The sequence below is a fragment of the Arachis hypogaea genome, chromosome 12 (genome assembly GCF_003086295.3).
Source record: "Arachis hypogaea cultivar Tifrunner chromosome 12, arahy.Tifrunner.gnm2.J5K5, whole genome shotgun sequence".
NCBI lineage: Eukaryota > Viridiplantae > Streptophyta > Magnoliopsida > Fabales > Fabaceae > Arachis > Arachis hypogaea.
The window spans coordinates 92,555,057-92,568,899 of record NC_092047.1 but is presented as its reverse complement, the minus strand read 5'-3'; the positions used below and the strand labels follow the sequence as shown (position 1 = coordinate 92,568,899).

The following is a 13,843-nucleotide window of genomic DNA, read 5'->3' as shown; positions in this document are numbered from 1 at the left end:
GTTCAATTTTAATCACAATAGTTCGCCATAAAAGAGTAAATTCAACATGCTTCACTATTTGGGTATGCTACTTTACCGTTATTTTTATCAGTTCCATCACAACAATCTATATATTATGGCAACAGAGTAAAAAGAAAAAAAAAATACTTCCTTCAAAAGTAGAGGCCACTAATTTATTAATTTTAACTTTATTATAAAGCAGACAACACTTATAAGCTATTGTTAAAACAAAAGTAACAAAATCTTATAAATAATGTGGACTAAAAATAAATTAGAATTGATGACAAATTGTAATGAGCTAGAGTATTACAGCATAATCAACCAATATATCATGCATACACTGGCAGCAATTATTCTTTATTATTTGGATTTATATTGACAATTATTACCACCAATGAACACAATAGAAATAGTAAACATGATGACTACCTTCAATTTCTCCTAAGAAAGTCAGCCTCACTGAGAACATCTCTAGCTTTTCCCACAAAAAATTTAAAACAGGAAGCATATGCTTCAATATCCCTGTTAACATCTTCAATCTCCTTATCAAGAAGCTTTTCAGACAATACACTCATACAGTCAAGACACAAAGACTGCTCAACCTGGGATGGAACAATTCAATTACTTTGAGTTTCTGGTCAATTTTTATGAAAAAAAAATATATGTATCTAAATAAAGATCATTTGATATGATAAATTTATTATTATTAGGTGAAAAGAGAAATGTATCAATGACAATTGCAGAATACAAAACATTCTAAAATTAAATATTATTTCTTCTTTATAAGTTTGAGTAATTTCTATTTCAATTTCTTTTTTTTTTTTGGTGGAACTAATGAATTTGCAGTTTCACCTAATGATTGCATTTGAGAAAAAGATCAAGATTGTTTAGATATCCTAATAACAATAAACTAAGCTTTGAAATTTGTAAACATCTTGCAAAGAACTCAAGAAGAACTCCAAGGACAGAAATGTAAGCTCTTATTTCCAAAGAGCAAAAATTTCCCAAGTGTGCAGATTGTGCCTGTATTCTTTATCACTAACATATTTAAAGACATCTAAGTTTGAGACAAAATTTCACTATCTCTGGCACCTGAAGATCTGTCACACTTAGAGGACATGTTATCGATAATACAAAAGAAAGGAAAAAAGCTAAGTATTAATAGATACTAAATAAAAGAATCATGTTTTAAATCAAGAAAGATATCCTTCACATGTGATACCCGTACACTTTCAGATAGTTCTAAGTAAATAATAATGGCATAAAGACAATTTCTGAGAACGGATAAGCACTAAGATTATTTTCCATTCTTCACAAAAATAGTATTTATTATAATATAATTAGGATCAATTATAATTATTTAGTATATCCTTTATTGTAGGATATTATTTCTTTATTACTTTGATTCATCTAGCATCTATATATAGCCTTGTATATTATATCATTGGTCACCACACTAAATAATAGACCTTACTTTCTTCAGTTTAGTCTCTTGTTTCCAACATAGTATCAAAGCCTGTTTTCTTTTTCTTTCCATGAAAATTAGTTTATAGTTTTTGTTTTTTTTTTCTCTTCCGACAGTATTCTGTTCTTATTTTCGCTCACTTTCTTGACATTTTCCTTCGTCACCAACCATACCATTGTCTTCATCTCATCGTTCGAAGTACACAGAGCCTAGCCCTGTCACCGAATACTGCTGGACGCGCCGCCATACCCCGCCGCAAGGTCATTGTCCGCTCTCATCGTTTCTCTCTCTCTAGACGCTTCTAGTACCGTTGGATCTGCGGCAATGATCAATGGTCCAGAAGCCTCACATGTGTCAAGCATCAACGCCTCCCACCAACCCGCATGCAAACCCGCGTGTCAGCCAGCCCGACCCGGTGGTTTGACCCACATGCCAAGTCACTCGTTGACGTGTCTGCTGACGTCGCATATAGTAGGACCCCTCCTAAGATTTTTTTGTGAGATCTTTCCAATTTTTTCTTCCGTTTCCTCATTTTTTACTCTAATATTGCAGTTTCTTTCCTTTCTTTGTCTCTATAGAAAAATCAGATATTTTTCAGCCTATTCCTATTATTCTCAATGGCTTTAACTATGCTCATTGGGTTGAAGGTATGAGAGGATTTCTTAAAGGGTGCAAGTTATGTTGCTATGTAACTGGTGATGTTGTTTGTCCTATTAAGCCAACTGTGACTGAACAATCAAAAGATGGGACCTCCAAATCTAAGGAGGATGTTGAGAAAGACTTTGCAGAGAAATTGAAAGATTGGGATAGTAAAAATCATCAGATTGTCACTTGGTTTTGCAACACCTCTACTCTAGACATTAATTTACAGTTTGGGCATTTTAAAACTGCTAAAGAAGTATGAGATTATTTGGCAAAACGTTACACTATTTCTGACCTCTCCCATCAGTACCAACTGCTAAAGGAGCTTCATAGCCTTAAGCAAGAATGTGGACAAGCGATTTTTTATTTTCTTGCTCAGATAAAAATTATTTGGGATCAATTGATCTCTTATGAGCCTGTTCTTAAAGATTCAACTGATGGTAAGGCATATGAGGATTATCGCAACCAAACACATCTCATACAGTTTCTTATAGCACTTGCTAATGACTATGAGCCGGTTAGAGCTTCTCTTCTTCATCAGAATCTTTTGCCTAGTCTTGAAGATGCCCTTAATCATATTAAGTCTGAAGAAACACGCCTAGGATTGACTCACTCTAAGAGTGAGACTGCCTTTGTTGTCACAGACAAAAAGGGTAAATTTTGTCGAAACTGTAACTGTTTTAGACACCTTTTTTCAAACTGTCCTTCTATTAAATGTCTGAAAATGCAAACAGAAAGGTCACATTGGCTCCAATTGTCCAAAATTGTGCTACCATTATTGCAAGGTTTTAGGACACTTGAATACTGCCTGTTCTCCTCACCCACCACATTCAGATAAGAATAATATCATTCTTGTCCAAACTACTCTAAGAATATGCCTGCTTCTACTCTACTAATGAATCCACCAACTCTGCTTATCTCAACCTATCTTCTGTCTAGACATCCAACATTGAGTCTCTTCTTAAGTAACTTCTCTCATTTCTAGTAATACCTCCGCTGCTCTTTCCACACCTCTAGGTGATTATAAATGGCATTTTGATTTTGGTCATTTTAAACACATGTCTCCTTTGTCATTTTTTCTCAACTTTGTCTACCATTACAAATACACATTCTGTCAATATAAGAGTTTTATTTCACAGTAAAATCTTAATCTCCCTGATAATTATTTTACTCCAAAATTAAAGATTAATCTTATCTTTGTTGGTCAACTTGTTGATCTCGATTTTGATGTCAATTTTTTTATTTTTGGTTGTCGTGTGCAGGATCATCAGACGGGACAGATCATCGGGACTGGATGTAAGGTCGGAAGGTTGTTTGAGCTTGAGAATCTTCATGTTCCTTCTACATCAAATCTCTGTGTTATTTTTTTTCCGTCCATTCTTCACTTATGGCACCGCCGTCTTGCCCATAGCTCCTTAGAAAAATTGCATCCTCTTATGTCTAAGGGTGTTTTAAGTCAAGTTAATAATGAGTCTTTTGATTGCATCTCTTGTCAAATTGCAAAACAACCAACTTTAACTTTTTATAATAATTCATCGATTGCTTACTCTCCTTTCGATCTTATTCACTCTGATGTTTGGGGCCCGCTCCCACGACTTCTATGGGAGGGGTTCGATACTTTGTCGCTTTTATTGATAATCATTTACGTTTTACTTAGGTTTATTTTATGCCTAATCGATATGAGTTGCCTCAGATTTATATTAACTTTACCACTATGATTAAAACTCAGTTTTCCAATGTCATTAAACTTTTTCGACGCGTAATGCTATGGAATACCGTAACTCCAAACTTTTAAATTTTCTTGCTAAACAGGGTACTTTGTCTGAGTTTTCTTACCCTGGTACATTTCAATAAAATGGACGGGCTAAACGCAAACACCGTCACATTCTTGACTCTGATTGTGCAATGCTTATTTCTTCTTCGTGTCCTAAGCATATTTGGGGTGAAGCTGTTTTCTCGGCTGTCCATGTTATCAATAGACTTCCTTCTTCTGTTCTTGTTAACATTACTCCCTTTGAGCATCTTTATCATACTTCTCTAGATTACAACTCTCTTTGAGTTTTTGGTTGTGTCCGTTTTGTTCTTCTTCATCCTTATGAACATAATAAACTTGAACCTCGGGATCGCATGTGTTGTTTCCTTGGTTAAGGCATTGAACACAAGGGTTACCATTGTTGGGATCCTATCTCTCGACATATTCGTATATCTCATCATGTTGTATTTTGGGAGCATCACATGTTCTCTAATTTCTCCTCATTTGTGTCCATTCCCTCTACTCAGCCACCGTTTTTCACTAACTTCAATATTGATCTTTTTCCTAGCGATGATTATACAGGTTTATGTCAAGTCATCCTCTCAAGCCTTTCATTCTTCCGCTTTCTCCACCTCTTGATAATTCCAGACCGGACGATGATCTTGCTCTTGCTACCATGGCTCCTCTCTCCACTCGTTTTTCTAGAGTAAGAAATTCACCTCATCATCTTCTTGATTATCATTGTTTTTCTACTGTTCTTTGTCACCATGAACTTGAGTCATTCTGTGAAGCCTGCATCAATCTTAATTGGCATTAAGCAATGCAGGAAGAAGTCCAAGCATTAGAAAAATTACACACTTGGGACTTGGTTGATCCTCCTTTTGATAAAGAAATTGTGGGTAGTAGATGGGTATACAAGATCAAGACTCGCTCTGATGGTTCTATTGACTATTATAAGGCATGATTGGTTGCTCAAGGATGTACGCAAGAGTATGGTATTGATTATGAAGAAACTTTTGCTCATGTTGCTCGTCTCACTTCTGTTTGTGCTCTTGTTGCTATTGTTGTGGTCAAAAAATGGTCTCTCAATTAGATGGATATGAAGAATGCTTTTCTTAATGGGGAATTGAAAAAGAAGGTCTATATGAAATCAGCTTCGAGATATCCTTGTCCTTCTAGCAAAGTTTGTCTTCTTTGTAAGACACTTTATGGCCTTAAGCAAGCTCCTCGTGAATGGTTTGAAAAGTTTAGTACCACTATATGCAATCTCGATTTTACTTGCAACCTTCATGAGAATGCTCTCTTTATTCGTAAAAGTAAACGTAGAGTTGTTCTTCTACTTTTGTATGTTGATGACATGTTCTAGCTGGAGATGATGTTGATGGTATCATTGATCTTAAAGCATCCCTTCACTAAACTTTTGAGATGAAAGATCTTAATTCTCTCAATTATTTTCTTGGCCTTGAAGTCATATCCTCTGATGACAGTATCTATCTCTCCCAAGCTAAGTATGCTTCTGCTATTTTTACTCGAGCCGACATTATCGATAGTCACACTGAGTCTACTTCTCTTGAGCCTAATGTTCAGTTTACTCTTATGGATGACACTGTTTTGGATAATCCTACTCTTTATCGATAGTTAGTTAGAGGTCTCGTCTACTTCACTATCACACGACCAGACATCGTCTATCTAGTTCATGTTCTTAGTCAGTTCTTGTCATCTTCTCCTACTACTCATTATGCGGCAGTTTTTCGCATTCTTTGCTATATCAAAGGCACTTTATTTCATGGCCTTCATTTTTCTGCCCATTCATCTTTAAACCTTCAAGCGTACTTAGGTGTTGATTGAGCCAGTGATTCCACTGATCGTCGTTCTACTACTAGTTATTGTTTGTTTCTTGGTGACTCTTATTTCCTAGCGAGCCAAGAAGCAAACGTTTACTACTCGATCAAGCATCGAAACTGAATACCTGCTCTCGCTGACACTACTGCTGAGGTTGTCTCACTTTGTTGGCTTCTCGAAAACTTGGATGCCCCTCAGTCGTCCCCAATTGATGTTTATTGTGACAACTGCAGTGTTATTCAGATTGCCCATAATGACATTTTTTATGAACGCACCAAAATATTGAGATTGATTGTCACTTTGTTCGGTAACGTCTCCTTATTGATGCTGTTTGTCTCGTAGCTATTGGGACTCTGGATCAAACTGCTGATATTTTCACAAAGGCTCATCATTCTACTCGTTTTCGGACTCTAGTGTCCAAACTCAAGATGGTATCCTTAGCTCCCACTTGAGTTTGAGAAAAATTGGTAGAGTATAATTAGGATCAATTAGCATCAATTATAATTATTTAACATATCTGTATATTTATTATAGAATATTATTTTTTTATTATTTTAATTCTTCTAGCATCTGTATATAGCCTTGTATATTGTATTATTAGTCACCACACTAAATAGTATACCTTACTTTCTTCAATTTAATCTCTTGTTTCTAACAGTCTTACAACTTTAAAGCATTTATATCAAAAAAATAACACAAAAATCATGTCAACTTACATACACACAACAAAGTATTTTTAATCAATACAAATGGGAGATATAAGCAATTATGTAAGCTTTTAAAAAAATAAAAAGAAAAAAAATCACAAAAACTCACATGGACATAGCTTCATTGGGATCAAAGCATGATGAACACCATTCAAAAACTGTGAAACAAATCATTTTTCCAAAGTCATAGCCATTAGTTTATGAACTTAATAAATTCAAAAGGGTATGATAATTTTTAATAATAACAACATATAGTAACTTACAAAAGGAATATATCATTGTCAAATAACAAAAAGATAGTTATATATCATTGTCAACTCTCATGTATGAATTTGGACGTAATATTCACAACAGTAACAGTGGTTAAATAATTTATAGTTGTAAAAATTTGGAATATGTAAATTATAAAATATTAAAAAATTATAGTTAAAATAATAATCATTAAAAATTGCAATAATCGTAGAATATTTGAATGTCTTTGTTTAGCCAAAAAAAAAAAATCAATTCATAAAGAATAAAATAATACTAAGTTAAGTAGATAAGAAAAAAATGACAAAATTCAGAATTTAGAAAATTAATGAAATTTTGGAAGGGTTTTGTGGGTTTATGTTTATTTTATTGAGTTTTTTAGTTAGTGAAAATTTAAGAAGGCCACTTATCTGAGTTCATCTCATCTATTAATCCAATATGTTATATATTATTACAATTGAGTTTGGATTTGAATCCAAATTCTCTAAGATAATTGAGTTAGAAAACTAAAAATATCAAACAATTGAACAACTAATACTACATATATCAAAACTACTAATTTTTTTTCAAAAAATTGGAGGGGGACGGGGAAGGGGGTGTGGGGGGTGGGGGGTGGGATGGCCCCCCATTGTCTAATTTATTATATAAATGTATAAAATATATGTGCATGTTGTGCGGTCAAAATATAGTTCTTTTCGAAATTGAAGGGTGAGAAAAACATTCCACTATAAGATAATCAAATACTCTATGTACTAACAAGAATTTGCTAATGAACTGAGAAATGTGTCCAAATGGTATTCTCAATAAGTGGCGATTCAAAAAAAAACTTACTTGCACATACATACTGCATGCAAATAGAGGACTTGACTTTGCAGAAGACCTTAATTTTTATTAGAATGTGAGACTACCTATTCACAAAAAAAAAAAAAAAAAAAAAATCAAAATATATATCTGCCCTTAGTATATAAAATTGTAATTTCTATTGCACGGTTTTTATCAGTTCACTATTTTGATTTAAAACCTCTATAAACCTACTAAATAGGAGAAAGTTAGAAGATATATATAGAAAGAAAATTTAAACTAGTCTAATTGTCTTACTGCCTCTTACATATGTAAATTTTATAGTTAGATAAAAAGAATGAGAATTTTACAAATTTCTAAGATAGTGTATGCGATGCAAAAATCACAATTAATGAATTTTGTAATTAAGATTATGCTCTGTATATTAGTCATGATCATGATTAGTAGCCTTCTTCCTACTTACCACTTAATCAGAGATTTAGAGTAATGCAAAAGGAATAAATAAAAAATAAATAAAAATTAAGGGTATATAATTGGCAGACTTTATGATCCTTTAACTGCATATGACACACTTGCAACAACGAGGATTTTAACTTTAAGGGAAAATATAAATAACTTTAATGGTATAGTTTCAAAATTTATTGCATACCTGATTTTCTTTGAATAATTGTTCAATAGTAGTATTAAGATCACCTTTCCACCGCTTTCTTTGATTTTCCACTTCAACTGTCCTCAGAAATGGTGCTATAATGGATCCTGGTGAGAAAACCTCCATTTGAGGACATGCTTCGACAATGAACGATATCAAAGATGGGAATATGAGTGCATGTTTCCCATAGCAAAAGCTTCTCAAACTAATTAGAGTAGAGAGTTGTAAGTATTCCAAGTTCTCAAATATGATATCTTCCTCTGCTTCTTCTTCATCAACATTCACAACATCCTTTATCATCTCACAATTTATTACTGTCAACTTTTCTAGTTGCATTAAACTTTTAGCAATGGAGGATGTTATCAAATGAGTCATCCCTTTGCAGTTTTCAACATACAACTGTTTCAAACTTTGGAATGACACTGAAGATGACACCACGCTTGCCATATTAGGACAAGCGATAACAGTTAAATCCTCAAGATTTTGAGGGGCAAGTTGATCAGATAGAAATTCTTCATGCCAAATATGTTCGAGATGTTCCATTTCAAAAAGCCACAATTCCCTCACTTGCTGAGCAATTCTTGGACTGCAATGAGTAGTTTCTTCAATAGGAAATAATATTTGCATAGAACTTTGTCTTACTTGAAGAGTCACTACATTGGGAAATATTTCAAGCAAATCATTCCAACAAGTAAGTTGTGTGTCATAAAGGCATTGCATGCGAAGAAATTCTACTTTCAAAAATTTAGCTTCTTTTATATGGCCATTGATCATCATCATTGCATCCTTGCCATTTAGTGCCAATTCTTCCAATGAGTTGCCGCTTAGCTGAAATACCAAGCACCCAAAGCAAAAAAAAAATCTCATTTAGTGTCAAAGATAGAGTGAAAAAAATTTGTCCTAGTTTGTTTTATTTTGTTTATTTTATAAGTATAGTCCTAATTTATTTTGATCAATGCATATGAAGATAAACACAAAGTCATAATAAAACATAGCAACAATAATGTAACCAAGACTAGTGATTACCTTTTCAATAGAAAAGAGTGCTTGAGGAATAGGCGGCGAATCATTAATTTCTTCTATCTGATGATGCTGTTGAAGACTTGAATGGTTGAAGGTAAACATTTGTAGTGTCTCACAGCGATATACATTTAATGTCTTTAATGAAGGGCACTCTAAAGTAAATCTTCCCAAATAGAAACTCTTGAGTTTTTCCAGTCGAATAAATCTCAAGAAACTCAAGTGAGGAAAGCTAAAGTTGATTTCAGTTGACTCTTTCTCCATTGAAACAATTTCTTCAACTCCACAAGACTCTATATTCAACTTTTCAATATATGGGAGATCAAGGCATATTGAGGGTGGAAATAGATACAACAGACTTTTGCACTCAACAACATCCACTGTGCACAAGTTTTCAAAACTCACAATTTGGTACGAGTCTGCATTCCATATGTGCCTTAATTTTGGTAAGCTAGACAAGGTTAGTTTTTTCAATTTGCTAGCACGTTTCACCATTGCTCCATTAGACTTCATTTCTTTCACGTCAAACAGTGTTATTAATGAATCACAATTCCGTACCTCCAGTTCTTCTAATCCATGTAGAACTTGTATTGTGTTTGACGTAAAAAGAACGTCTGACAAAAACTCACATTTTTGCACCACTAGAGATTTTAAATTGCCAAATAAATTATGGTATTCTTTGTCATACCAAAAGTCTCTCAACTCTGGATAATCAGACAAGGTCAAATGTCTGAATCTACAAAATGATACCTGTTCAATAAAAATAAAATATCAATGGACATAAAAATGGGAAAAAACATAATAACAAGAAAAAGTATGGGCCAATAACATTTAAGAATGCATGTGTGTGGATTTTGTTGCTATCATTTCTCCTTAACTAATAGTTAATGATAGATATAGTAGAAATTTAAACTAAACCAAAATTAAGACAAACCTTATCCTCAAACAACTTGTTTATTGTTCCATTCAAGTCTCCTGTCCAAAAATTTTGTTTATTGTTTTCTTCTATTTGAACTTGCTGAAGATCTGGTGTGCTTGTGTCTCCTGTAGAGAAAATTTCCATTCGAGGACATTCTTTCACCAATACATTCTCCAACAGTGGGAAGAGAAGGGAGCATTTGCATGAACAAAAGCTACGCAACCTTGGTAAAGACACAAGTTCAAGTTTCTCCAAGCTGGAGAATGCAATTTCTTTGTCTTTCTCATTTTCATTTGCATTCATTATATCCTGTAGTAAATTGCATGACTCAATTTTCATTGTTGCGAGGTTGACAAGACTCTTTGCTGTTGAGCATGTTATCAGATTGATCATTCCATTGCAGTTTGCTACCTTCAAATGTCTCAAGTAAGCAAAGGTAACAGAAGAAGGCACCAAGTTTACCAAACTAGAACAATGGCCAACAGCTAACTGTTCAAGATGTTGGAGAACAGGGTCAATTTGAAATCCTTCTTTACATATATGACGAAGGTCATGTAGCTGAGCTAGAGTAAGGTCCTTTAGTCGTGTGCTAATTGTGACTTGTCCCTCCTCAATACCAATGCTTTGATCATGAAATATCTCTACAAAAGAACTCCATTCAACATTTAGTTTTTCCAAATTCTGCGCATTTTCCAAAAACCAATATGGAAATGTGGTGCCTTCACTTTCAAATAAAGACACACTCAGATGTTCAAGTTTGTCGTATTGGTCTTGTGAATACATGCTTTGCATTATATCCTCAACATTATTATTGTTTACTCCCAAAACTTTCAAATTCCCAAGTACCTGTTGAATAGAAAAACAAATATGAGTATTTTAGAGGTATTTTTATATACACCACGAGAATAATTAAAAAAAGAAAATATATAATAAAAACACAAGATAAACAAATGGAAAAGTTTACGTTACTAACAGCATATCTGCCAACTTCTCCCAACTCTTATTTATAATTGTGTTTCATGGAAGTGTGTTCGTAGATGTGTCTAATAATTAATATATTTTAAATACATATATAAAGAGACACATCCAGAAAATATATCTATAAAGACACTTCTATTAAACACAGCTATAAAAAAGACATTTTTATTAAACACATCCACGAACACACTTCTATGAAACACAATTATAAATAAGAGTTGGCAGAAGTTGGCAGATATGCTGTTGGTAACGTAGCGGAACCGTAAACAAATAGCTATAATCAAATATGGAGGGAGTAATAAGAATTTTTAAAAAAAATATATATAACCTCTCAGTATTTATAGATGTTGTACTACTTTCGTCAAATCACTCTTTCTTCTAATTAGTTAAATTACAACCATTTCGATTATTATCTTGGAAACCTATAAAATATAAACCCACGCCTATATATTTTTCATTTAAAAAAATTAAATGACTAATCCTCCAGTAAGTATCAAATCCAGGAGACATTTAGTAACCTAAAAAATCAACTTCTCACCAAACAAGAAAGTTTAACAAAAAATAACAACAATGAACAAGTGAGAGTAAATGTACAAGACATCTTTTATTTCTATAAGCATACAACACTTTCTTCCTATATAAACAAAAATAAATTGATTTTTTTGAAAAGTAAAATTATATAACTAATAATATCATAAATATCAAATATTATTTTTAATGAAATAAAAAACAAAAGACAAATATACATATGCCTATATACTTTAGTTTTACTTAGCTATATTTTAAGTTTACAATATTGCATTAAGAGAATAAATTACTAAGTACAAAAATTTTGATGATTATATCAAGATTTAAGATATATAGTTTTTCTCTATTCTACTAATTTACTGAAATAACGAAATAAAAAAATAATTTTAAAATAAAGTATTATTTTGATCTTGAATATTTAGTAATTAATTAAAATATGAAACAATACATGCTCAAATAAGACATGTAAAAAATAATTACTACACTTTGAATTCAACTACCTTCTTTTTCTTTTATGTTACCAAACTTTTATATTACTATGAATAATTAGTATTTTAATTACTTTTTTATTGTTTCTACCATACGTAATAATATATTTGTATATTTTTGCACACAAGTATTATTCGAGTTAACGTAAGACTCTCATCCCGTAACCGCATTAAGAAATTAAATTACTAATAATATATTTTATCTTCATGGATTTATTAACAAAAGCTATCTGGTATGTATAGTGTGTGCAAGATAAAATAAAATAAAAAATATCCCAATCATCCAATTTGAAAAAGATTGTTCTATAAATGAGATCTATAATGTCATAGAGAAAAATATTGATGCAATGGCATAAATTAAATGTTTCACGAAGAATTGTTTTTTTTTTTTTTAAATTAACGTTCGTGTTTAGAAAAAGTTTTCAACATGTGAAAAAATATTAAGAGAGTAACTGAGATGAAATATAATATTGTCCATACCTCTTCAACCTTAAGAAGAGGTTGATGTGTTGGAACAGAAATTTTGTCATTCATAGCTCTTTCTTGGCAACTGGGATATGTAGTCTGAAATAACTTCAGTCTTGGACAGTCGAACACATCTAAATGTTTTAAAGATTTACATTGAATAAAATAGATGCCAGAAACGAATGTCCTCAGATTAAGCATATTTCTTAGGCATAGTTTCCTTAAATGAGGAAACACAAATTTAATCATCTCTCTTGGCCATCTTTGATTATCAACTACTTCCACAATCCCACAATTTAATACTTCAAGATCTTCAAGTTGAGCCATATTTGTAGCTACAGAGAATGGAAAGAGACTTTTCAAACATGGGCAATCTACAACAGAGACTTCACATAGATTCTGAAAGCTCAGAGTTGTGTTAGGATCTTCCTTCCAAATATGCTTCAAATTTGGAAGACTGGAAAGAGTCAACTTTCTCAAGAAAGAACATTTCCTCGTCTCAATTTCTTCAGAAAATGTTGAGATATGAAACACAGCTACTAGAGAATTACAGTTTTTTACATCTAACTCTTCCAAATTCACAAGCAGACCAATTATATTTGGAGAAAATAACACATCGGATAAAAAGTCACACTTGTGAACTAATAGCTTCTTCAATTTGCTAAATATATTGTTCTGAAGTCGGTCATACCATAACTCTTTTAGCTCAAGATATTTTGCTAGATTCAAATTCTCGAAACTACGAAAACACACCTGCGTTCAATAAAGTTTGTAAATTTATAACTGCGTGACTAAACGTTAATGATATTTAATATTATTATATCTTTTTTTACTATTAACTATTAAGCTATGTTTTTGAAAAAGAATAACGACGAAAACTCACAACATGCCACAAGAAAAATGCAAATTCAAAATGGTCAAACTGCTATGTACTTTCAGAATGGCAGACATTATTTTAATCAAATTTTATTTTGACCTTTTGTTTAGATTATTGGAAATGATGAAAATGAGAAGGCAGTGGAAACAATGACCATTAATTCTTATCTATGCCATTTCAATATACTCATGTAAAAATGTAAGCAACAAATCCCCTGACTTCTAATAATTTATATCATAAAAATATAAATTTTTAATATTCATGTGAAAGAGAAATAAAGAAGGCGGCCTTTATAAATCAATGTTATTAATATGATTTACAACAAAGATTTATGCCTCTTACTTTAATTTTTTTTTTTTGAATTAACATGCGCTCAACACAGTAAAGTGGAGCAATTAGAGTCTAGAATGTAAGTAAAAATCAAGTGACAAACATTACTAACAACTCTAATAGTAGTATC

The 13,843-nt window shown here is 32.3% G+C and overlaps 1 protein-coding gene across 9 annotated transcripts in view; it reads right to left on the bottom strand.

The window, feature by feature from the left end:
- Window positions 1–244: 244 nt before the first annotated feature.
- LOC112727717 (uncharacterized) overlaps window positions 245–13,843 on the bottom strand; it is a 33,167-nt gene continuing 19,568 nt past the window's right edge. For 5 of the 9 annotated variants that reach the window (XM_025777589.3, XM_025777588.3, XM_025777590.3 and 2 more), the window contains 5 exons: window positions 12,522–13,259; window positions 10,063–10,893; window positions 9,135–9,878; window positions 8,109–8,936; window positions 245–602 (listed from right to left, as the gene is read on the bottom strand). In XM_025777589.3, coding sequence (XP_025633374.1) covers window positions 432–602; window positions 8,109–8,936; window positions 9,135–9,878; window positions 10,063–10,893; window positions 12,522–13,259 — 3,312 coding nt within the window. In that variant the 3' untranslated portion in view covers window positions 245–431. Of the gene's footprint in view, window positions 603–6,518; window positions 6,568–7,489; window positions 7,567–8,108; window positions 8,937–9,134; window positions 9,879–10,062; window positions 10,894–12,521; window positions 13,260–13,843 lie in introns of all 9 variants that reach the window. The other 4 variants (XR_011868723.1, XR_003165960.3, XM_072209484.1 and 1 more) reach the window with 2 other exon arrangements.